This window comes from Henckelia pumila, chromosome 4 (genome assembly GCF_033568475.1).
Source record: "Henckelia pumila isolate YLH828 chromosome 4, ASM3356847v2, whole genome shotgun sequence".
NCBI classification, from domain to species: domain Eukaryota; kingdom Viridiplantae; phylum Streptophyta; class Magnoliopsida; order Lamiales; family Gesneriaceae; genus Henckelia; species Henckelia pumila.
Genome location: NC_133123.1, coordinates 11,388,980 through 11,413,251, shown reverse-complemented (window position 1 = coordinate 11,413,251; position 24,272 = coordinate 11,388,980). Strand labels below are relative to the sequence as shown.

The 24,272-nt window shown below is 35.4% G+C and overlaps 4 protein-coding genes across 17 annotated transcripts; 1 reads left to right on the top strand and 3 right to left on the bottom strand.

Annotated features, from left to right (window-relative positions):
* The first annotated feature begins 73 nt into the window (after nt 1–73).
* LOC140863061 (probable mitochondrial import inner membrane translocase subunit TIM21) lies at nt 74–5,058 on the top strand. Of its 3 annotated transcripts, none has more exons than XM_073266194.1 (7): nt 74–511; nt 1,656–1,674; nt 2,352–2,515; nt 3,249–3,427; nt 3,566–3,614; nt 4,085–4,204; nt 4,288–4,590. In XM_073266194.1, the coding sequence occupies exons 1-7, from the start codon at nt 332–334 to the stop codon at nt 4,300–4,302; spliced, it is 726 nt and encodes a 241-aa protein (XP_073122295.1). In that variant the 5' UTR covers nt 74–331; the 3' UTR covers nt 4,303–4,590. The 3 variants fall into 3 exon arrangements, with proteins under 3 accessions (XP_073122295.1, XP_073122294.1, XP_073122293.1); XM_073266193.1 differs by lacking the exon at nt 4,288–4,590 and adding an exon at nt 4,598–5,058 and having other exon boundaries at nt 79–511; nt 1,656–1,678; XM_073266192.1 differs by lacking the exon at nt 4,288–4,590 and adding an exon at nt 4,598–5,057 and having other exon boundaries at nt 83–511.
* A 99-nt stretch (nt 5,059–5,157) lies between these two features.
* On the bottom strand, nt 5,158–5,898 carry LOC140863062 (uncharacterized). Of its 2 annotated transcripts, none has more exons than XM_073266195.1 (2): nt 5,665–5,898; nt 5,158–5,391 (listed from the first exon to the last, which is right to left on the bottom strand). In XM_073266195.1, the coding sequence occupies exons 1-2, from the start codon at nt 5,896–5,898 to the stop codon at nt 5,308–5,310; spliced, it is 318 nt and encodes a 105-aa protein (XP_073122296.1). In that variant the 3' UTR covers nt 5,158–5,307. The 2 variants fall into 2 exon arrangements, with proteins under 2 accessions (XP_073122296.1, XP_073122297.1); XM_073266196.1 differs by having other exon boundaries at nt 5,158–5,384.
* Nucleotides 5,899–7,041: 1,143 nt separating this feature from the next.
* On the bottom strand, nt 7,042–9,953 carry LOC140863741 (uncharacterized). 4 transcript variants are annotated; one of them, XR_012144013.1, is made up of 4 exons: nt 8,631–9,953; nt 8,422–8,493; nt 8,229–8,323; nt 7,042–8,091 (listed from the first exon to the last, which is right to left on the bottom strand). XR_012144013.1 is itself a non-coding variant. In XM_073267358.1 (3 exons), the coding sequence occupies exons 1-3, from the start codon at nt 9,681–9,683 to the stop codon at nt 8,318–8,320; spliced, it is 1,131 nt and encodes a 376-aa protein (XP_073123459.1). In that variant the 5' UTR covers nt 9,684–9,953; the 3' UTR covers nt 7,042–8,317. The 4 variants fall into 4 exon arrangements, 1 of the variants encoding a protein (XP_073123459.1); XR_012144014.1 differs by having other exon boundaries at nt 8,267–8,323; XR_012144015.1 differs by having other exon boundaries at nt 7,042–7,376; nt 8,267–8,323.
* A 5,609-nt stretch (nt 9,954–15,562) lies between these two features.
* Nucleotides 15,563–23,355, bottom strand: LOC140864556 (uncharacterized). 8 transcript variants are annotated; one of them, XR_012144279.1, is made up of 10 exons: nt 22,023–23,355; nt 21,836–21,907; nt 21,681–21,742; nt 19,308–19,430; nt 18,735–18,805; nt 18,504–18,565; nt 18,250–18,407; nt 17,165–17,280; nt 17,030–17,086; nt 15,564–15,850 (listed from the first exon to the last, which is right to left on the bottom strand). XR_012144279.1 is itself a non-coding variant. In XM_073268814.1 (3 exons), the coding sequence occupies exons 1-3, from the start codon at nt 23,091–23,093 to the stop codon at nt 21,737–21,739; spliced, it is 1,149 nt and encodes a 382-aa protein (XP_073124915.1). In that variant the 5' UTR covers nt 23,094–23,355; the 3' UTR covers nt 19,953–21,736. The 8 variants fall into 8 exon arrangements, 1 of the variants encoding a protein (XP_073124915.1); XR_012144280.1 differs by having other exon boundaries at nt 18,504–18,525; XR_012144277.1 differs by having other exon boundaries at nt 18,504–18,805.
* Nucleotides 23,356–24,272: the final 917 nt, after the last annotated feature.

Sequence of the window (24,272 nt, the reverse complement as noted above, 5' to 3'; positions counted from 1 at the left end):
AAAGTAAAAATAACAAATTTAGAAATACGTGCATTGCACGTGACCTGCAACCGAAAACCTCAGGCCCGGGTTCGGTCTTCAGTCTTCACTTCCTTCTCCCCTCACCTCCAACACCTATGATTTCTGAATTATTCTTTCTGATATTTAATTCAGTAAAAATAATGCAGAAAGATTTCGTATAATCATCCGAGTTATCATTGGGTTGAATCTTTATCTGATTATAATTTCCTCGTTCTTTTGAAATCAAAGAGCCGAACTGCTTGAGTCTTGAGACATTAAAAAAACCAGCGAAAAAAGGGTAAGCGGAAGGGTGTTACGGATCATATACATCATGATGAATCTCTTTAAAAGAAATGGGTTTGCAATGAAGAAGAATAAATGGTTAAATACTGCTGGATCACTATTCAGTGGATTGGAGCACACGCCTTCAAAGTCCGTACCTGATGTGGGCTTTGCTGAAGTTTCATTTTTGGCCGCAGAAAGATCTGAAATCGGTGATTTTTCCAAAAGGGTATGTCCAAGATTGGATTTTTTCATACTGTGTTTTCAGCTTTTGTTATTGCTCTTATATGTGAAGAAGAAATATGCTGCTCTATTGTATTGTGCCTATCTTGTGGTATTATAATTGATCATCACTACTCCAGAGTTGAAACATGTGGCATTCAGTGTTTTCTCTGTTGAGTTCGCCTTTCGGAATGGTCGCATTAGTGGTAAACAAATTGGAATGCATGGGAATGGATTTAACTGAACGAGAAGGGCTAATTCTGTTCGATAGTTCCATCCTTGTCAAGGTTGAAGTATGAATAGATTGTATCAGTCAAAAATTCAAAACAGGCAAAGAAAGATATAGAACCAAAAAAACTGTGGAACAACCAAATTGTTGGATATGGAATTGAGGATATAATTCTATTTTTGCTATTTTAACTTGGAAACAATTCTCCATATTCTTACTTAAAGAAATATAATTAACGGCATCGCAAGTGGTTGATAGGGAGGGCATAAACGCAATTTTACTGCCTGCCACGTGTGAGTCTGTTTTAGTCCGTTCAGTGTTCCTTCTCATTGCTTAGAATGATAGTTGGGTACGGTCCGTCAATTCAAGTTGCAGATAACTATGGAATCAGTGCTACTACACTATCTTTAAGAATTTTTTCTTCTGTCCTTGGCACAAGGTTTTGGTTGCTATGCATTAATAGAAAGGCTGCTACTGGACGGTGCTTGTTGATTCTATTGTTATTAATTAAGACATTGCGACGAATCATCTTTCATGATAAAATAACACAAAACTGGGTCTTTAAATTCAATAGTTAACATTTAGCCTTGGGAGATAAAAATAGATGCCTGCTTCGAATCATTTTACTTCCAAAAAGACACAACATTTATTCCTTATGACATTCTCATGTATCGATGATCTAGCGGATTCTCAGTAAAATGTAGTCTTCACTGCTAAAGGAAACAAATTAATGGACGTTATTGCTAGAAAGGCTTCTTTGGTCTGCTGCATATAAATTGTATGACCACACATCGTCAGATATTTATGTTACGCTCATGTTGAAATCTTGCTTATGAATTCTTTTGATGAGTTAATTCTTCACTCATTAACTATGACTAATACTATTATTCCTTTTCTTTTCTTTTCTTTTTTTTTTTTGCAGGTTACATATCGAATTGGTGGTTAGTATGTATTTACTGTGGCAAAATTTATTTTCTGTTATACGCCTGCAATGTGCCTGGGATTGTCTATAATTGCTGAAAGTTGAACCTACAGATTGTTCATTTTTTAACGTATTCCTCTCATTTGTTCCTCCCGGGCAATGTAGCTCAGCACATATTTTCTTGATCATATATCTGACTCATTCGTAAATATAAAAATTACATGTAAAGGATAAGACATCCTACCGAGTACCGACCGATCTCTGAAAACGGTATTGACAACACAATTTGGATACCTTGCCTTGACATTAGAAGATTAGGAGTTATTGATTTGAGCTAATATAAATATAGCTCAAACACTTTTGTGTAGCTTACTTACCATCCCCGGTTGGAATTTTACGATAGATACAAAACTTCATCATTCAGTTACTTTCATCGGTAGATACTTGCCATCAAATTCACCTGCTTAATGACATTGGTCAATTACATATTTTTTGTAGACTGCAAGATCATTCATTGATTGTTTGCTAATATGGGAGCACATGTACGGTGATCCATGTTTAAATCAGCAGACAGTAGACTTTGTTCTTTGTTTTTCCCTTTTTACTTAATTTTTTAGATTTGGGGGATTTTTTTCCAAATTTATAGCTTAAATAGGCTTTCTATTAACTATGAATTATATTGATATTCATTGACAGATCAATGTATCCAACGCAGAGATCACAGGGCCAGGCGAAATGCTATTATCTATCAGTCCCCATTTCAACTTGCCATGAGTGGCAGAGAAAATATGAGAACTGCTTGTCTTGTTAGATGCCTTTCATCCGGAACTACCGAGTCTACTAGGAAAAAAGAATCTGAGGTTCTACCCTCGGTTAAAGAATTTCTACGTTGATGTTTATACAATGGCTTCACCATGTTCTAGAAATTGTTCTATGATTTCTTATTGGTTTAAAGATACTAGAGTCAAATTTTTCTGCCAGAAAAAATAGACAGACTTTACAATTTTCTTCACGGCTACCTTTTTTTTTTAATATTATTATTGTAAAGTAAATGGCGGAGATTCCGCAGGTAAGTTTTAACGCATCTCATGAAATTTTCAGTTCCCATGTATTATTTGTTGCCCAGATATTTTAATTAATGTAGAAAAAACAATTGCGATTAGTGGTTGATCTTGTCATGTAGGCTAGGCTAATTAACGTTGGATCATCAGCGATATGAATTATGATTCTCAGCTACATGCCAAAAGTAATGGCCTTATGAAGTTCCTTATCAAGTTGCATTCATATTTATGTTTAAAAAATGTGTTACAATCATATCTGTATAACATATCTTTGATATGGTATAATTGTTATTTAGGTAGGAAATTGACGGTGATATTTGTATTCTAAATTGAGAGAGATTTCGACAATCTAGGTATTGTGTCTAGATGTAGGTCATGTCGAATTATGTAAATCATGTGTTGTGATGTGTTAACTCTTCAATTATATTTCTACTTTTCAAAACTCAATAGAATGATTAAATAATTAGGTGTACTTGTGGCTCATTGTATGAAAAAAATACTCATAATTTAGAATCCATTCCCATTTTGACAGACTCAAAAAAATATATCCACCATCGAGGATCCCTTTGATGCTCCGACATATAATATCCCAGAGAAGCCGGTGACATTTACAGAAGGAGCTTCATACAGTCTTATCATTCTTGCAGGGCTTGGCATTGCTGGGGCTGCAGCGTATGGGGTTTTCAAGGAACTGATATTTGAACCAAAAGAGTGAGCTGCATTTCATTCGTTTCTATTTCTTTTCCAATTTAATTATTTATCTGCCTGAACATGGATATTTCTAAGGTTGCCATTTTTTTGTTGTTTGGTGATTCCCATTATTTAGTTGACACTCTTTGATCATTTTAGGTACAAAATATTCGGGAAGGCTCTTGAACGGATTCAGAATGACAGTCAAGTAAGTATCCACCAAGATTATATCATGATATCATTCTTTCTGTTGTTGAGCATCAGTGGATGAATGAGATATATTTGCTTCTTCAAATTTAGAAACTAAGTTGTCGTATGCAAAATAGTGGTTAATAGACACAGCTACGTGTAAGACATTTTGAGTGTCTAGAATTTTAAATTTGAGGGGGGGGAAATTGTTAAAATGAGAAGTCTTGATATACACAAATTAAATAAAGAAGTTGAATGAAAAGAGGGGCCATTTAGGGAAAGCCAAACACACTTCATCAAGATAACACTGAGGTGCTTTTTTGTGTTAAAGACTAGTTACGTTTGTGCAATGAATTGTTGGGGCTGAAATGTTGTTTATGCAATTAATCCAACAAGATATATTAAAATTTGGGGAAAAAAAAGGTTTCAATGTGTGTGTGTTTGTATCTTGGCTGCTGAAAATGATTCCTATTCCCTCCAATTCAACAGGTCAGGGTTAGAATTGGAACCCCAGTTACAGGTTATGGATCAGAAAGTAGGAATCGTGCTGCCCGACAACATATACCCAATACTAAATGGACTGACGAAGATGACGTTGAACATGTTGTGGTAAGTGGTAACTAAAATTTTCTATAATCCTCATCCCCATATTTGTAGGGGAGAAGAATTTGATGACATTTCTTAGGCTACAGAGCAGATTTCTCTGATCCGGTGAAGAGTCATTTTGCACGCAAGGTGACAAGGAGACAGGGCAGTCAGTTGGGGAAGAACAGATGCATTTTATACTTATTTGTTTTTTAAAATCAAAGTTTTGTCCCCGCGCGCGTAGTAAATTGCCCCATGCTCTCTCTAAAAAATCTGGGGATTGGGATCCATCCATGATCATGACCCCTGAGTGACAATTTTAGCGGATTCAAAATTGCTATTCGTATTTTATGTGCTAATTCATTATAGCTGAAACTAGATTTGAAACATTTCAAGGCTGACATATTTTTCTTGAAGGTTAATTTCCAAATCCGTGGTCCAAACGGGGCTGGCAAAGTTTATGCAGAGATGTTTAAAGACAAGGCGGACAAGCAGTGGAAGTTCATGTACCTAATTGTTGAAGTCACATCGCCTTCACCAGCTCAACTAATGCTCGAGTCTTATGTTCCAGCGTGAGACAACGTACAACCCTGAAGTTGAAAACATTCCATGGATGTTGATCTCATTTACTTGCAAGAACCCATCACATAATGAAATTTTGGGTTTTTTGTTTAAATTTTGGTATCAAAGCAATGCAGGACGTGTTCGATTGAGTCTGCGCTGTGTACATTTGACCATAGCACTAGTTGTTCAGAAATGTTGTTTTGAAGTTCTGTTCGATGTAGTTGCTGTGAGGGGTTTCTTTGAGTGCTGTACTTGTGACTTTTACTGGGAGAGGAGTGCAGTATGTTTAAAATTTATCGATGGTTTCTTGGTTTTTCTTTCTTTCAATTTTTCTTCTCAGCGTTTTCTTTCTTTTTTGTGCTCTTTTCTTTTCCCTTTTTATGGATCACAATTACTGATGAATCAATCCTTGGTGTAGCAAATCATTCGACATCAATATATTCCAAAATTTACATCGTTCTCGAGTTCGAGATCCAATAATAACAAAACCACCCGAATAAAAAGTAAAAAACAGAACTTGGTAACGTTATATAGAGAACTTAAAAAACAAAAATGTATTTGTATCATGGCCCTCTGCCGTTGCCTTCTCTAGGACGTACTCCTAATCCTGTCCTTATATTTGCACCCACCACCTTCATGTCTTCTACCTACAACGTATCATCAAACCAAACAAAAAAACAACAGTGACAAGTTTAATTAAGGAGAATGCAAAAGAAAAGATTAAAGAAATTTAATAAACTTTGATGATTTGGGAGATTTTAATGGAAGGAAAAGAAAGGGAAATTCGTATTAAATTTTTAAAGTAAAAATTCACTCAAATGCTGGTGGAAATGGATGGAAAATTTTGATCTTTTTCTGCTTACTGCAATATTCAGTTGCATCTAAACAGAAAAGAAAGATGGATATTAAAGAACACATACAGAATGGATGCCGGAAGCTCGGAGAGAAGCAATGGCGGCGCAGGCGGAGGCGCCGACGAAGAGGGAGGCGACTGAGAAAGCCTTAAAGGGCATCAGACGCGAGTCTCCGGCGTGTCCTTTTCTGAATGAGGAGATCCCCCACCCTAATTGAGCTGCGCTGGCGGCGGCCCACCACCAGTACTGCTCCACCCCACTCACGACGGCTCCCGCTCCGCCTTGTCCTTGCTCTTCCATTTCACTTCCGTTCAGCGTTTACCATCAAAATAAAATGCAGAGTTCTTCTATGAAACGGGCCCTGGCCCAAATTGTGTTCTCATATCATTGGGCCTAATTGTCTCTGATTTTAGTCCAGTTAGGATTCCGTATCAAAATTTTGAAGTATTTATTTATTTTGGACAGGAACGTTATTTTATGATAATATTAATCCATAATTAGATATATAGAAAATTGATGTTTTTTGGTAAAAATTGAGGGAGGCATTTGAAAACGAACGATATCATAATTCATATCGTAAAAAATCTAATAAAAAAACTATTCAAACAGACCCAAAGAGATGCTAATGAGCACTTTATCCCTTAATTTGCTCGAAGACTAATAAGTAATACCTTCAAAAAGGATAGATGCGCGAAAAAAATGGACTGTCTCTAGATAGTATTTATTTTGTCGCGATTATATAGTTTTATTTTTTTTCACATAGATTAATAAAAATAATTGAGAAAATAAATTTTATACAAACTACCTATTTTATTCCTATTTAATGTATTCAAAAAATGATTGTACAATTTTCAAAGTGTAGGTTATAAAGATATACTAGTAAAGGGGTATAAAAAAATATTATTAAACATGATATATGTCTTTATTTGATACAAATAAAAAAAAGAGATGTCTATATAATTATGACGGAGGGAGTAAATAATGCATGCACACGCTGCATCAATCTGCACAGATGACCGACTTATGTTTTACAAATGCACATATTTTAGATTAAAAAAAAAAAAATTGGAGTAAATCAATTGTGAGACAGGTCGATTCGAATCATTTGTAGAGTAAACAAATAATATTTTTTTGCATAAAAATATAATATTTTTTATCAATCGGATCAAATGAAAATCTTTTTTACAAACTAATTCATCAAAAAACGATCAAACCAGAGTTTGTGTAAAATTGACCGATAGGAGATACAGATGCTGTTATTGCGAGTGTATGTACCCTTTTCTAATTTTCTAGTTGTTATCATACTAAACAGATACAAATGGTTTTATTGCGTGTTTTTACCCTTTTCCGATTTTCAAATTATAAATCATACCAAACAGAAAGAGACACTCGAATATCATAAACAATGGGAAACCCAATTGAGTTTACAAAGGAAATGGGCCATCTGCCAATAATAATGATCTCTGGTAACCAATCTTGAAAAGAAAGCATACAAATTTCAATACGTCTAATGGAAATTTTTGACCAAAAAACTAGAAAGATTCAACTTCTCAGTTCAACCCGGAGAAGAAGTTAAAACAAAAAATCAGTGCCTAAAACTGAAGCAAATGCTTCGGATTTAACGTCTCTAGAAGTAGAATCCGCCAACAATTTGGTTTCTCGCACTTAAAAAGTCAAGAGTTGAAAGTGTCACCACCGGCACCAACTTTAGTGCAACAGCTCTGGTTCTATATTCACCAAGGCATTGTTCTAATCTGCTGGTGTGAGGCTTCCCATCTCTAAAGACAGCTTTCAAATATCAGCATTTACATCCACTGATTTGTATAACCACTCTTCCGATCTTCTACATGTCTACTCAGGCACAAAAGCAAATTCGGACAAAAGAAACATTTGTGCACAAGTTCATTCATTTTTGCTACACACAGGAAGGATGCAGAAGATAACATTCCAGGAGATTTTGTTGATTATTGCTCATTATCTCAAAAGTAGTTCAAACAAATATTGATATGCTCTTAGTAAATACATGAAATCTCAAACATATAATAGAAACCATTACATATGAAACAAACAAACAACCGAAAGACATGTATCAGGTGTTTTATCTCTTTAGTCACTCTTTCTCTATACATGTGGGCTGCTGGTTATCAGAGAAAATATTGCTTCAAACCCATGCCTGATGCCAGTTTCTAGGTCATGATGTTTTCCCTGAAATTAATCTTCAAATTTGGATTAAGAAACAGCGGACGCGGAGGGCAAGAGCAGCGAAGAGGGAGAAAATAAAACTTGAAAAAGTCAGGGGATCAAACACCATATTTTTTCTGTATATGTATGATATAAAATTATATAATTTCAACAGAGAAATTAGTAGGAATAAGAGATGACATGCTCTTACTCCACCATTGTAACAGTTTCTCACACTTCTCAGTCTTGAGCCAAATACGATTACACAACATCGACAATCAGTGCGGTGGCAAATGGAATACAGATATATCACTGCCAAAAAAATCCCAAAGAAGAATAATTGGTAGAAGCTCAAAAACTAACTCATGTCGAACACGAGTTGCTAGCACCATCTATGCATTGTTCTGAACCCATAATTCAAGAGAAAGTGTCTTAAAATCCATATTTACATTAAAAAAACAGACACAAAAAATGGGACGCCAAGCACCTATACTTCCAGTATAGCATCAGTGCAAGATCATATGTCCAATAATGGTATCTAACCCTGTAACAAAGACAAGAATTTCTGTAAGAAAACAGTGAGAAACTAACACAATGATCCAATCACGAAAAGAAAATTTTGAATAGCTTGAAATTATTAACCTTAAGACAATTCTCGGACACTTTGTACGAATCCGGAGTTATAGATACCAACCACATTCCAGGAAATACAAACTGCAATCACAAGCATTATGTCAAAATAATTATGCTTAAAATAGAAAACTGATATAAAAACACCATACTGAAAACAAACAATTCCATCCAAATCAATCTAACAAAATTAAATCACGAGTGAACAAAGCTTTTCTTACATCCACTTGTTTCTGTACGTTCTTGGCCCTCTTCCTGGGCCTCCTCGCTGGCTTTGATCCAGTCATAGAGAAAATATCCTCTTCGATCTCCTCCTTGGTCAAGGCAATCAAAACACTGAGTTTTTTCTTCACTTTCTTTTCCCCCCCTCCACCTCCACCGCAATTCCCTTCAATTTCCCCTGATCTATTGGTCTGATTCCTCGAGGGTGAATGAGCTTTATTCTTATCAGACATAGCCGATGCAATAATTCTTGCCCCATCTCCGTTCATATTGACGCACTTGTTGATAGGCTTTCGCGGCCTCAAATTCCAAATCTTTGTTTCTTCATCGATATTATTACCCGTCTTTCCCTCTTCTTCCACCACGCGAGTCTCATCCCCGTCATCATTAATGTCGAGCTCCCTCAGTCCCTCCAATATACTACCGTCTTCTTCAGATTTGTTCTTGGGAGGAATTTTGATCAAGATTTTTGATTTATTAACTGTGTTTGATCCGCCATCTATCACTTTCTGCTTCTTTCCCGGTTTCTCCTCCGCTCGTTCAGAATTTGATGCATAAGCACCATTCTTTATGCTTACACGCGAAGGATTCTTCGAATGGTTCCTCCTGTACTCAATCAAACAACCTTTATTCTCCCCCAAAGCCTCCGATTCAGCAGCAAACTCACGCTTTGAAGATTGCCTCACAGAGTCACCACGGATCGGTAACTTCTTGACCGAGTCGCCACCCATCAGCGACTGTTTCGTCCATACGCCTTCAGAAGACTGGTTAGAAGATTCTCCGCCACCGACCTTAGACCGTTTCAGCAACTTATCCGTAGACTCAAACGCTAACGGCGACGCAGAATCGCCCAAGGGTGACGCCGAAACGGAATCTCGCAAGGGAGAATGACGGAGTGGGGACACGGGAGACGGATTAGGCCTCCTTAACGGCGATTTGACGGAGCGGCGGCGCTGGTGGTGGGCATTGGAGTGGCCGTCCTTGTTCCACTTGAGATGAGGCAGATTGAAATTATGCAGCGGCTGGGACTTGGCTGGAACCGTAGAGGCCATATCAACGATCAAAACTCCAAACACGTAGAAAGACACCTATGTGAAGCGTGATCGGCGGAGAAATTTCATTGCAAGACTGAATCGCGCAAACCCAAAACGCCTACGCATATGATGTATCGTAGAGTGAAAGAATGTGCGCAGGGATTGATTAGGGTTTTTGTTAAATTAAAAGCTTGAGGAAGAAGGATTTGTGGCTGCGCAGAGAGATGAAGAGTTCACAGAGAGAGAGAGAGAGAGAGAGAGAGAGAGTGGCGTAGAGAAGAAGGCCTAACTCATCAACTTGATGAGTGTTGCATGCATTTTTATTAATTTTTCTTTTTATATATTTTTGTTATTTTTATTATTATTGCTTCAAAAAAAATTTATTCTTTTTATTATTATTCTTATTCTTATTATTAGGGAAAATGGTCCACAAATCTCTATTAGTAAATTTTTATTTGCGTTCATTACCCGTGTCATCAAATTTATTTCATTGTCTGACAAAGCTCGACATTTGTTTTATTTCCTTATTTGAGTCGTATCTCCAAGTTTATTTTTCAACCATAAATGATTAATCCACCCGCCACAATATTGTAGATCTGCTTCGAATTGGATTGAAGAAAATATTGCTAATCGTTGTGAATTATTTTTGGAACGTGAAAATCTTTTTGAAAAAAAAAACATTATTTCAAATATTTAAAGTACTATTTTAGATTTTTAAAAATTTACAGCCAAAAAATTGCATCGCAATGTTTGATGTATTGTAATTGTTTGTATCATTTTCAATTGAACGATTCTTTGAAACTGATTATGGTATTAGTGGTTCTATTAAATTTTCATGTCATCGTGTGAATTATACAGATTTATTGGTCAATCTCTGGTTGTTCCGTCTGTGAGTGGGAATGAAGCTCATTTACCACAATTTTGGGTAAGAGTAGTTGAAATTCCTTGTTGTTCTCGATTATAACGATTTAATTCCTACTAAATATTGGTTTTAGTGTTGCATTATGACTTATATATTGATAATTTTATCATTAAAATAAAAATCGACTGCTTGAATTTGTTATTGTGTACTATTTTTTTGTGTAATATGTATTATATGAATGAATGTATGATTTTCAATTTTTATCTTATTGTATTAAATAATTTTTTCAAATAGTTTGATAATGAAATCTAGAAGTGGTTCTTGTAATATTATGTAGTGACCCATTCCGAATTCGCCTACTAAACAAATCTTACGCATGCCATTAAAACTTAAACAACGATAATCAAAGAAACTTCGGAAAACTTAAACCATCCAACAGCCGGCAGAAATACAACCGGTAAATCACTGAAACCTAATCAATACAACCCAAATCGAATAAATAAATACAGAAATAAAGTCTAAAACTAAAAACCTCTGGTGATCCCTTACTGCCAAGCCTTAATCACTAGTCAACCATTGAACTCGATCCTGATCCACCTGCAAACATGTCTCATCGAATGGGATGTCCGAGATAAAAACATGAACGTGATCGCTAATGCCCAGAACGTAAAGTATGAGTACACAAGTCAATATAATGCATGCAACATGGAATAATGAATCCTCTGGTACACTGAGAACAAGTTTTGGAACATCATTCTCAGAACACAGGCGCTACTAGTATGTGCACGCTGCTCCGAAGATACAGTGGGTGCCACACATACTAAAACCTGATCTTGGAATATCACCATCCTGGGTAAAACCGCACACGTTGCTCTGTCGATACAGTGGGTGTCACACGGTACCCGATCGTACAAAGAAACCCTAGGGCTGAGCAGCCTTAGAAACAACAGGCTATCTTTTGAAAGAATATACAGGCTCGACGTGATATGATAGCTCAGCCTTAGAAACAACAGGCTATCTTTTGAAAGAATATACAGGCTCGACGTGATATGATAATGCTCATTATATGCCATGAACAGTAATATCATGCATTTCATGCAGATAGTAATGCAATACATAATAATACAACACATACCCATTGGATATCTCAGTCAGTACTTACGTACCTCAACTCACTGACCTACAAGAATAATTGTCTACAATCTGAGTCTACAAGTCAAGATAACACCACATCACCAATACTTATCTAAAAGTCTTAACTAGATTAATAGCTACTCCCAATAGCTACTAAGAGTCCAGAATTTTACCTGCGTTCGTCGTCAGCTCGCTGATATCGAAGACCCTGACCCAAGCTCGGCTCAGCTACAAGCCCAGTAGCACCTCGCCAATGCCCGACCCTCGAAAAGGCGACTAAAAACACTAAGAATCAGATACTGGCTCGAAACCCACACCTAAAACACACACTGACTATGAGAAATATCACTTCTATTTATAGACGAAGATCGGACCTTTCGATCGCCAGTTCGGACGTTCCGAATGCTCTTCAGAGCTTCCGATCGCCCTTTCAATCAAAAACCCATACCCTGTCTGACCGCAGGACTTCGGAACTTTCGATCGTAGGTTCGAAGCTTCCGAACTACATCGCTTTTTTTCGAACACTTCAGAACCACCGATTTCCCTAGCTCTCAAGTTCGAACCTTCCGAACCACTTTGGTCCTTGGAACCTTTCGGACCATTTTTGAACGTCCTGAATCCAATTTTCTACTTAATAAACCCAAATTTAATTCCTTGACCATGTTTTAACCATTCTAGCTTGCTTAGGTACTTAATTGCTTAAAACAAAAACCGGGTTACTACAATTTTGTTTTTTGGTTGCTACAAGTACAAGAAGAAACTTTTTGTGATTTCAATATTTACTGATAGTAGTTTGATGGATATTTTTGTGAGCCTGAGAAACAATGTGCTGAAATTTCACTAGAAACCATTATTCTTTGATACATATCTTCACTATCATCTGAGAAGTATTTTTTCTTTCGTATCAATGCATTCTATTCGACGAGTTCACTTTTTCTCAAACAGACATCCTGAGATGATCAAGGAAGTTGAACGACTATTTATGGGGAGTCATCAGCTTATTGTTTGTAACAATTAGTAGATAATTTTGTGAAGCTAATAATACTAAATTATTTATTATTCTCCAATTTTATTAAAATTTGTATATACTATATATTTTTAAGATCAATGTAAATTATTTTGCTTTCATTTTAGGTGTTGAGAAGTTACCGCCTAATAAAAAAATATTAGGCTTCTATAATCTAGAAAGCGACGTATGCTCCATATTTACACTTGCACAAGAAAAGCGGTTTTTGGAAGTTGGCTCGGGCACGACTTTACCTTTGAAGAGATATACATGTTCCAGTGAAAGCATTGTTGATTTACGCTTGTTTAGATGATTTTGTGGAACACACTGTTGTTTTATGTTAATTTTACTTCTGTTTGTAGTGTACTATTATATATTGTATCCTCTTATGTTGTCGTTTCGTATGAAATTGGTTCGTAAGTTGTAGTTTATGTAGAAGTTGTTTGGTTGAAACTTTATTTTATGTTTATGAATGAGGATAGACACTTGAATGATGTGTAATTTCATTGATTAATTTATGAAATGTGTTCTTTGTTTAAGTTAGTTTTTATTTAAAGTTCAATGTTTGATTTATGATTGAGGCACAATCAACGTTTGATTTATGATTAAGGCACATTTTATATGTAGTGATGCAGAGTATGTCATAATGATGTCATTTTTTGTTTGTATTGTGAGGGTAAATATAATTTTATGATCGTAAATCAGATAGACTTTTTGTATTAAATGTACGTACCATGTACCACATATTAACACTTATGCGACTGTCTCTGTCCTTATATCCTAGAACTTGACACATTGGAACATAAATACAAATTGATGTATTACAATTTCAATGTACTCGACATTTTAACATGGCAACTTGAATCATATAGTCCCAAAACAGTGAGTTTCACTTTCATACTGCCTCAAAAGAACGAGTCGTCAAAGTTTTTGTCATATTTCCCTAAAAAATGAGTATTTCATTCTCAATCATCTATCTATTTATTCCGTAAATATATGGGATTGTTCCAAATATATTTGGAATTATCCCAAATCAAGCACAATGCATGCGTCTCATATATTTGACAAAAATAGTGCACGTGATGTTGGATGACCAATACAAATATAATTGGACGATAATTCATATGACAATGAAAATTTATCATAAAAATCATAATGTGTGTTATGCAACAAATCATATAATCTTTGTACATGTGCAAAGATTGGGTCTCTCATTCCAAATTGTCTATCTGCTTATCCCACAAATATCCGATATTGTTTCAAATATATTTGAAATTATCTCAAATCGAAGACAATTCGAAACTAACTTACTATTACTTGTGAAGGTCGATCATAGTGGTTCAAAATTTTATCCTGAAAAATATAACGTTATGTGCTCAATTGAGACGCATTTGTACTCTTCTAGCTTATGTATTGTACTCATACCCCATGATCACACATATCTTTTTAATAGTGGAGTTCAAATACATGTGTCGTATTACAAATTGAGGTAATCGATGCCAAAATATCAAGTTCAACACTTTTTGAAGTTTAGAATTACATTTAATTATGCAATTGTAGACATTGAGCAATGAATGATATCACCACCTATGATCTCATTGAATAATGAACAATGTTCATCTCTTAAATTTGACAAAGTAGTGCACATGACATTGAATGACCTCATTAAATGTAGACATTGGGCAATGAATGATATAACTATATGTAATCTTATTGAATAACGAACAATGCATTCATCTCCTACATTTGAGAAAGTAATGCACATGACATTAAATGATCAACACAAATGTAATTAGACGACAATTCATATGACAATGAAAACTCATCATGTATATCATAATGTGTTATAATGGGATATGACACAAAATTTTTCGCATGATGTGGGCGTCTGTGCAAAATATGCGCACTTTCAAATGTGTACACACACGCACGTATACACTTGTATAGCTTTCATATATGTATAATAATTGGGGCATATACTTTTGGCTACATAAATTACATATATGCGTACGAACAAACTTACAAACCAGCTATATTGTGTGTACATTCAGGTGAAGAAGATTAATGCACAATAGCTGCACAGAGGACATAGGTTTACTAGTTATCATGCATATGTAGTGTACATTTTAACGCCCAATTATCTATGTTGATATACAATTATACGAACAATTAAACATAGACAACTACTTATATTTGTATCTACATTCAGGTTGCTGAATACAAGTGTCTAAATGAACATGCACACACAACAGATTCAGATACATGAACACATGCATACACTAATATATCAACATATCTATTTCCTAATATGCTGCGCATATGTCTAAAATGCACACTAGTGTTATATATGAAAATAACTACTTGTAATAAATTTTTTTTTGTTTTTGGAAAAAATTAATGCTTGATAAATTAACAAACTTTTTAAAATAATATTTAATTTATTTTCCAGTCCTGACTTAAGTCGGTTTATTAAATCAATAATTTTGATAAATTAATAAGATAGTAAATTTTCGAAAGACCCTTATGGTACCGTCAATATCATAATTTAATAATCTTTTAAAATCAAAACATATAACTACGACAAGTTAGTAAAATACGATTATATTGTTATTTGTTTTTTTTTTTTTTGAAATTCAAATCTAATTGAAATATGGTTCTAATTAAATTTCATCTCTAACTTTTCACATTGCATCCAAAAGCACTTTTTTCGTATCGCATCCAAAAACTCTAGTGTTGTATTCTGATACTATAACAAAAAATTGTGACCATGAATGAAACTTTTCACGTAACTAGACCTTATTACTTTATACTTTATATATGTTTTACTGTACTTGTGTCTAAAACAAATTCTCGGATCCAATGTACATTTGTGCGCATATACATGCAGACAGACATTTTTTTTTTGGATAAGAAACGAGATCGTATGATATATGTACATATATATAAAGAATCATGTGATAATTACAAAAAACCGGATGTGATATCCGTAGAGAGAACTCTTTAGTACCCACTAAATATCAACAAAATAAACACTCCGATCTCTGACTAAAATGCCAAAAATAGACATATGTGTTGCACATAGACAAAATACCGAAAATAAAAAATAAAATAAAATCAAAATTGAGGAGATCCTGTCTACTCACATGTATGGGAGAAATGAATTCCCTTTCTCTACAGAAGACCCTGTAACAAGAAAGGAGAATGAATGAAGTTAACGTATTTCAACTTGAGAGTTTGTATTATTGTATATGTGCAGTTACATGCATGTGTAAAATATCATATCTATATAGAAATTTCAAAGGAGATAAAAAAACAAAGTTTCAAGTTTTATAAGATTCTCGGATCCATTGATCAGAAAATTCTCTGATCTTTCAAATGTAAATAAGAAATTATCGAATGTCGGTAAAAAAAAAAAAATCCGAATCTCAAGTTTTATTTTTATCAGTGTTATGGCTCGAACAATTTTCTGAATTTTCAAATGTGTGCGCTAAAATTTCTGAACTTCAAAAACTGTTTACATTAAAATATTGTTATGGGGAAAGAAGAGGACATTGTCATAGTAACTAGAGGAACTACAGAAGACAAGAGTTGCAGCAACTCTTAAGATGACAAAAACTATCCAAAATAAAGAAGTCCAAATATGATTTGAAACTGCAGAATGAAAAATGCTTACAGTGGCAGAAATAATTTGTGGACAAGGGGAAGGTATTGGTGCAAGAGTGAGAAGAGAAGGAAAATATATTGTAAGTTATATAGATGCTGGGAAAGAAGGTGGACTGATGTCATCACAATTAAATGAAATTTGGCCTTAATGGAAAAGAAATCAGATTTCGATTTATTTAATGTAGAAAAAATATGACTTTCTCCCACCAACACTCAATTTGTCATAGTTATTTCGCTTTGCAGTTCTTGGGGTTCTTGACTACTAGGACACTTCAATCCCCACGATTTAAGATCTACACAAATTTTTTTAAAAAAGTTGCGTTATACGGACAACCGCTTGAATGTACACATGTGTGCAGTCTATTTTCCTCGTTTAAACATAATTTCAATCCCCACAATTTAAGATCTCAATAATTGTAAATGTAATTTTTGTAGCTTTATCACAATCATATCCAATATATGTCCTAGCACCATATTGAACAAGCCTAACATACTACTTCTACAACTGACAGTCTAAAACAATATCACTAAAGAAGGGATCTGACATTAATCCTATCTAAGTCACAGGGACATAGTTAAGTGCATCTCGAATGTGTATCAATCCTATTGCATCTGAAAATAGCTGTGAATCTAAGCTCATCACGCCCTACTGAACAAGCTTATCATACTTCTACACTGACAGTCTAAAACAAGATATACCTCTGGTGATATGTCAAGGTATACCAGATCTGGGGCCAGCAATCCTGCCTCTGGAGCCTGCAAGAATAAGAGAATAACTCAAAGTAAGTATTATGTCCAGATGTTGACATACCTAGGAGGAAGAAGATAACTTACGGATGTTTGATGTTGCTGCCAAGTAATCAAAGGTATACAGATGCTAGCTGTGAACATATAATAAGCCTCGGCCACTGGGCCAGCATTCCTTTAAATCAACCCATTCTCAAGCTGTCCTACATCATCATTTTAATCTTGATAGTTGAAAAGGTGATGCTGTTTTTTAAGAAATATAATCCACACATAACATAGAAACTCGTGGTTCTGGCCTCTGTCTTAAGATTCAAGAGAATAATGATTTCCATGGTTAATATATATATATATATATATATATATATATATATAGTAATTCTCAGCTGCCCAACCATTCCTACCAACTTCGTCCCAGATCACTAAAACCCGGTATACCGGGTTTTAGTTGTTTTTTTTTTAATTTTTCATATCACTAAAACACGGTACCGGGTTTTAGTTGTCAGGGACGAGTTGGGCAGCATTGGTTGGGCAGCTGAAAATTTCTATATATATATATATATATTATAAAGAACTAAACCCACCCTCTTTCCAAAATTACCTACAATCTGCAATTGCCAATTATTTAAAGTCATCAACAACGCTGAAGATTAAGAAAACAACTCTATTTTGTGGAATTGTCAAATAAATGAGAAATAAACCAAAGCATTTTTCAGAAATCAAACTGGAAACTTAAGTCATATGTGTTGCTTATTAACCAACAGGAAAAAAGGACAATATATTTGGCAATGTAAAATACTTTTTAAATCAACCTTACTCTGCAGGTGATCATTTATCACGACAACATCACATTTTGCAACATGAAACTAGCATATGCTAATGGATTCTCACTTTCTCAGCATCATAAACAATTAGAGCTCAGAAAATCATCATATCTCATGCATAAAATCAAAGGATGTGCACATTGTCTTAAAGAACTGAAAAAATAATACACAGGAGAATCAGGCCTGTAAGAGCAGGTACTCCCAAATCATAGATAATAAAAAATATACTATACAATCCAACCAATTGAAGTTAGACGAACTTTGAGAAAAACACGTTATCACCAAAAAAACAAAAAAAAAAACAACAAACCATCATAAAAATGTAACATATCTTCTACTAATCAGACTCACCTGAAGTCCACTGTCTCCTTCGGGACAGGGGACAAGAAGGCGAGGCAGTGGAGCCCATATCTTATTTAAGAACAGAACTATAAAATTCAGAACCTTGGATAGACCACGATGAGGGACATCACACGAGCTCCTGTGGGTGGAATAAGGGGTTCAGGAACCTATATCCACAACACCGTCAAAGTAAATGTTATCCAAACTCAATGTTGTCAGGTGTCCAATTGAATAACATTGAGGAAGTGATGAACGATACCCACCTTAAAAATAGCACCACGTCGCCTTTGGTCAAAAAGTGGATTAAACAAATCATTTAGATTTCCTAACGACGAAGTGAAAACAAATAGAATAAAAGGAAAACAAAATTGGGAAGAAAGTCAACTTTTTGGACATGAAAGTTGAAACAAAGATTGCTAAGTGCTACTACAGGTCCGCTTTTGTTAGTGACTAGTTTCATAACTGGAAGAGCAAAAGCGCCACAACAAAATTACCTGATAGAAAAGAATATCAGAGGCCATCGGAACAGATAGGTTAGAAGTGCAACTCCAACATTTTAATCCCCCTACATGCAAAAATATGAAACGATAAAGCATTGATGTGAGTCCTCTAGTTGAAAAAGGATCGATATACATCACTAGATTGCAACACAAAAGATTGCCATCAATGTAAAATTTCCTATTATAAACATCAATTGAAGGTATGCGATTGCATAATGTTCAATATAAGAATTGGAAAATTGTGGCAAAAGATCTGATTAAGGAATTTGTATACTCTTATTCAATCATATAGTTTCTATTAAGGGCAAAAAATAATTGGTTTACACCAAATTTATTGGCTTAAGGTATCTGATGAGAATATTAGCTGTTAAAATTATCAGAAAAATGAAAATACTAAAAAAAAAGACAAATAAGAAGATTTAAGTAGTATTAAATGCACAAACAACCTATCTAGTATTCGGTCCAGATTTTCCAAAAAAAGAAGTAATACTTGAGAGAACTCTAAGGTTACATATATGAAACAATTAAACATTAGATATACTGATGAGCTGCAACCATAAAACTCACTGTCTTTCGTGATTTCTCTTTAAATTGTATCATCCAGTTGAGCCAACCTATTGGGGTTGCAGAACTCAATAACCACATCAGTTTTACATGAGCACGAACATGAGACTGAACAAAGATTGAACCCTGTAATTGGAAATTAGGCACAGCATATAAATCATAATGCAACAGATCCACCAAAAAATTGATATTAAAGTAGCGCAAGAGAAGGGCAGACCCTGGGTATATGTGAAGCAATTGAGTAATAATTGTACAGAACTGGGTAAATGGTCTCTTGCAGGTTCAGCAAACAGTAACAAGAAGTTACTCAAAACATTTAATTAGCAGAGAATTCTTTACATTGGAAAAAAAAAAAACACGACGCAGCAGAAAAGAAATGTCATGAACAATGCTTCGAGTCGCGCAGAGTCAGGCTCCTAACTCGAGATTCAAGGCTTAGATCGAAGCTACAGGTTATGGGCTTGGTGGAGGAGGGTCGGCAGACTCATTCCCGGTGGCGGTGACTTGGAGAGGGGAAAAGGAAAGTGACGGGTTGGGGGTCAGGGATTGAGTTTTCTTTCTTCTATGGTATTTACATGTATGCATGTGTATATAAATAGGCAACAGTGTCTATCACTCTAAAAAAACAAGCAATGGTTTGCAAAAACCGTTGTCTATTAACACAACGGTTTTTGAAAACCGTTGTTTATTACCACAACGGTTTGCCAAAACCGTTATCTATTAACACTTTTTTGTGTCAAAAGAAATCGGTTTTCACTAAAACCATTGTTAAATGATGAAAGACAACGGTTTTATGTAAAGCCATCGTCTTTTTCTGTGTTGTGTATTTTGTTTTTTATTGTGGTGTAAACATGGTTCACCATAATCAATTACATCAAATATAAAAACCCTATAATTGCCACCAATGATAAACATTTAATGTTTCTTCCATCATCCTTACTCACCTTCCATAAATAGTTTAAGAAGAAGGCATATCAAGTTTGTTTAGAAAAGGCTACGTGATTTAACCTCCTTATAATACCATACGCAAGAAAATTCATAGAGTTAACTGCATACACCACTCTTGTGAAATCATGAGATTACTAAAAATCTCCTATTAAAAAAAATGATCTATTAACCCCCGTGTTTTCAAATTTTGAGCACATGCATCCCCATGTTCTCAAATTTTGAGCATTTGACCGCTTGTTCGTACTTGTTTCCAAAGTGTTTGTGCTCAAAATTTGAAACACGTGGAGTCAAACAGTTACAAGAGGTATTCAGCAATCTCGTGATTTCAGGGATAATGCATGCAATTAGCCCAACTTCTTAAATTTGTTGTAGGACAGTTGCTAATTACAGAAATTTGTGTAATTTAACCTGGATTTGTCTCATTCATGCCAGATATTTACATTGTAGTGACAACCCCCATAAATGATGACATAGAAGTGGAAAAAATTGAATATTGCACCATACAATAGTAGTTTCAAAATTGAAGTATCTAAAAGATACCGTCCGTTAAACGTGAACGTGAAAAGAATTTACCACGACCAGGGCTTCATAACTACCGAAGATTTATTTTCAGGAAAAAAAAAGGAAAGATATTGGCGTTTCTCTTCTACATCCCTCCATCAATATATTTGAGATACTGATTTCTAGGAGAGAAGGGTTCCGAATATCTGCCCTAGGGTTTCGCAGGAAGATCTTCTCTGGGTAACGTTTTTTTTGCCTAGCATTTCCAACTTTTAAATGTGGATTGAGAGGCACTATTCTTTTCACACCGCCATACTCAAATCACATCACACAATGTTGGTTGTGCCTCGGAATCCAAAACGCTACCCAGATTTATTAAGAAAAACGAGTTTCTTCAAATCAATTTATGGGTGGGGGGTTGTCATCAATAAGAATTGCATGAGTTATTCGCACCAAAAAAATTCCAACGATAGCACATGCAGGAGAACAAGGATTAAAAGCCAGACGCAAGGCACCTCCCAACTATTCGGATTCACGATAAAGTTCCCAAAAAAAGTCGGAATTCAAAACGCTATGCAGATTTATCACAAAATAGAGTTTCTTTGTAGCAATTGATTTTGTATGGGTCGGGGTGATCGTCAATAAGCTTTGCATGAGTTATTCGCACCAAAAGAATTATAATGATAGCACATGCAGGAGAATAAGGATTAAAAGCCAGATGTAAGGCACCTCCCAACTATTCCGATTCACAATAAAGTTCCCAAACAAAAGTCAGTACACTGAACAAACTAACCCGCGAAAACCAGCGAGATAAAATTATCAATAAACTGAAAGTCTGTAATATTATAAATTCATAGTTTAGGAGGAAAACTATCATAAAATCCACGATTACACCTCAAATGCAATCAAGGATGGGATCCCAAGCACCTTATAAACTTCCACATATGCATTTGGAGGCTCAATTATATGTCCGTCTGTTGCATCTAACCCTGTATCAGGAATAACCATTTGAAATAAAACAACAGATCAAACTACCACAACGACACTGTAATAGAACCAAATTAAGTAGATCAATGGTACACCTTGAGATAGTTCTCCGAAACCTTGTATGAATCTGGAGTTATGGATACCAGCCACATTCCAGGAAACACAAACTGCAATGACAAACATTACAAAAGAAAAGAGCTTACCATGGAAACCTAACATTTTAAACTTGCATAAATCAAATATAATATTCAAAACAATATCAAAGATCAAATCTTTACTCACATCCACTTGTTTCTGTGCGTTCTTGGCCCTCTTCTTAGGCTTTCTCCTGGGCTTTGATCCAGTCATAGAGAAAATGTCCTCCTCTATCTCCGCCTTGGACAATGCAACCGAAATGCTCAGCTTTTTTTTCACTTTCTTCTCCCCACCAGCAGCACCGCCATTACTATTCCCCTCAATTTTCACGGATCTATTGGCCCCACTCCCCAAAGGTGACTGACGTTTATTTTTATCAGACATGAGCGGAGTACTCATTTTTGCTCCAGCTGCATTCGCATTGAGGCACTTGCTGACAGGCTTGCGCGGTCTCAAATTTCTTATCTTGATTTCTTCGTTTATATTTTTATCCGTTTTCTTCTCTCCTTTCAGCCCATCAGTCTCACCACCTTTATCATCATTGTCGATCTTCTTGGGGACTTCCGGTATCATGCCCTCTTCAGATTTGTTCTTGCGAGGAATTTTTATCAAGAATTTTGAATTTTTAATTCCAGCCGCATCAACTTCTGTCACCTTCTGCCTTTTCTCTGATTTCTGAACAGTTGGCTCAGAACTCGAAGAGAAAACCCCATCCTTCACACTTTCACAGGCAGAATTCCTCGAACGATTCCTTTTATACTCAATAAAACCACGTTTATTCCTCTCTAAAGTCTGGGAGTCCGAAGCGGAATCACGCTTCGGAAATTGCTTCACGGAGTCACCGTGAACTGGAGATTTTTTGACCGCGTCACTACCCATCGGCGAGTTCTTCACCATCTCGCGTTCAGGAGACTCTTTACATGGTACGCTTGAGCGTACCGGAGACTGTTTGCCCACATCATCCTGAGACTCGAGGAGTGACGGAGACACGGAATCTCTCAACGGAGACTTCAGATGCTGGGTCGGTGCAGAAACGAATTCCCGCAACGGCGACTGACGGAGCGGCGAGATAGAAGACGGATCACGCCTCGGCAGCGGCGAGTTAACAGAACGACGGCGCTGTGGGTGGCCGCTGGAGTTTCCTTCTTTACTGCATTTAAAGGACGGCAGATTGAAATCATGCAGCGGCTGGGACTTCGACGGAGCAGTAGACGCCATATCACCGATGTAGGTATTCAAAACAACGCGGTTCGTTCTCGGCACGAACTGGTTGCAATCCAAACACAAAATGAAGAAAAAAACACCCACACACACACGCTAACTGATGCTTGATCAGCGAGCGATTCAGCCCAAGAGAAAATCCACAAGATCCAAATGTGTATGTATATGTTGGCGCATAATTAGGGTAGATTTGGGGAAGTTGGGGCTTGGAAGAAACAAAGCATGAGGAAGAAGGAAGTGTGTTTGCATAGAGAGAAAATGGCTTTTTGCAGAAGATGTTATGTTGTAATTCTGCACAAGCTGCTGAAATAACTACGACTGAGTCTGGTGTTAAATCACTATTTTGCCCTTTTAGGCTGATGTCATGTGATATTCTCGATGTTATTTTTTTATTATCTTTTTTATTTTTCTTCATTTGTGGAGAAATTAATAAATAACATGCATATACAATATTACAATATCGGGATTAATCTTAAGAACCAACTTCATCGATAAATAATTATACATTTGTGATCTATGTGGTATGGTAATATATACCATAGATAAACACACAACATTTAGCTTTCACAATAATCTTAAATAAATACGCAAGCGTTAAAAAATTAATTGCGATATAGTTATTTGATCGATGATTTTAAAAATCTATCAAAAAAGTGCGGTTGTCGGTATAATAATACAAAAAAACATTCGTTATATTTAATCTGTTTTTATTTATATTTTATCATATATTGTAACCGTATGAAAAAAGCGCGATTCTTTCATTTTTCAATTTATGTTCAATTTATTATTTGACAACAATAGTGCTAAATGCAACTGAGTTTTGTGAGAAGATCGTTTAATATAACACAAAAATTTATCTGAGATTGTCTCACAGATCAATTTTATTAGATGGATATTCGATCTAAGACGGTTTATAAAAAGTATTATTTTTTAGACAAAAACTCATATGAGACGGTCTCAAGGATCATTTTTTTGAGACGAGTCTCTTATATGGGTTATCCATTAAAAATTATTACATTTTATGTCAAAAGTATTACTTATTATTATAAATATGGGTAGTCAACACGGATGAGATCGTCTCACAGGAGTGTTACTCTATTTTTTTAATATAAATATAAACCAAATCAACTCATCTCAACTCATAAATATAAATTCGTGAGATCGTCTCATAACAAC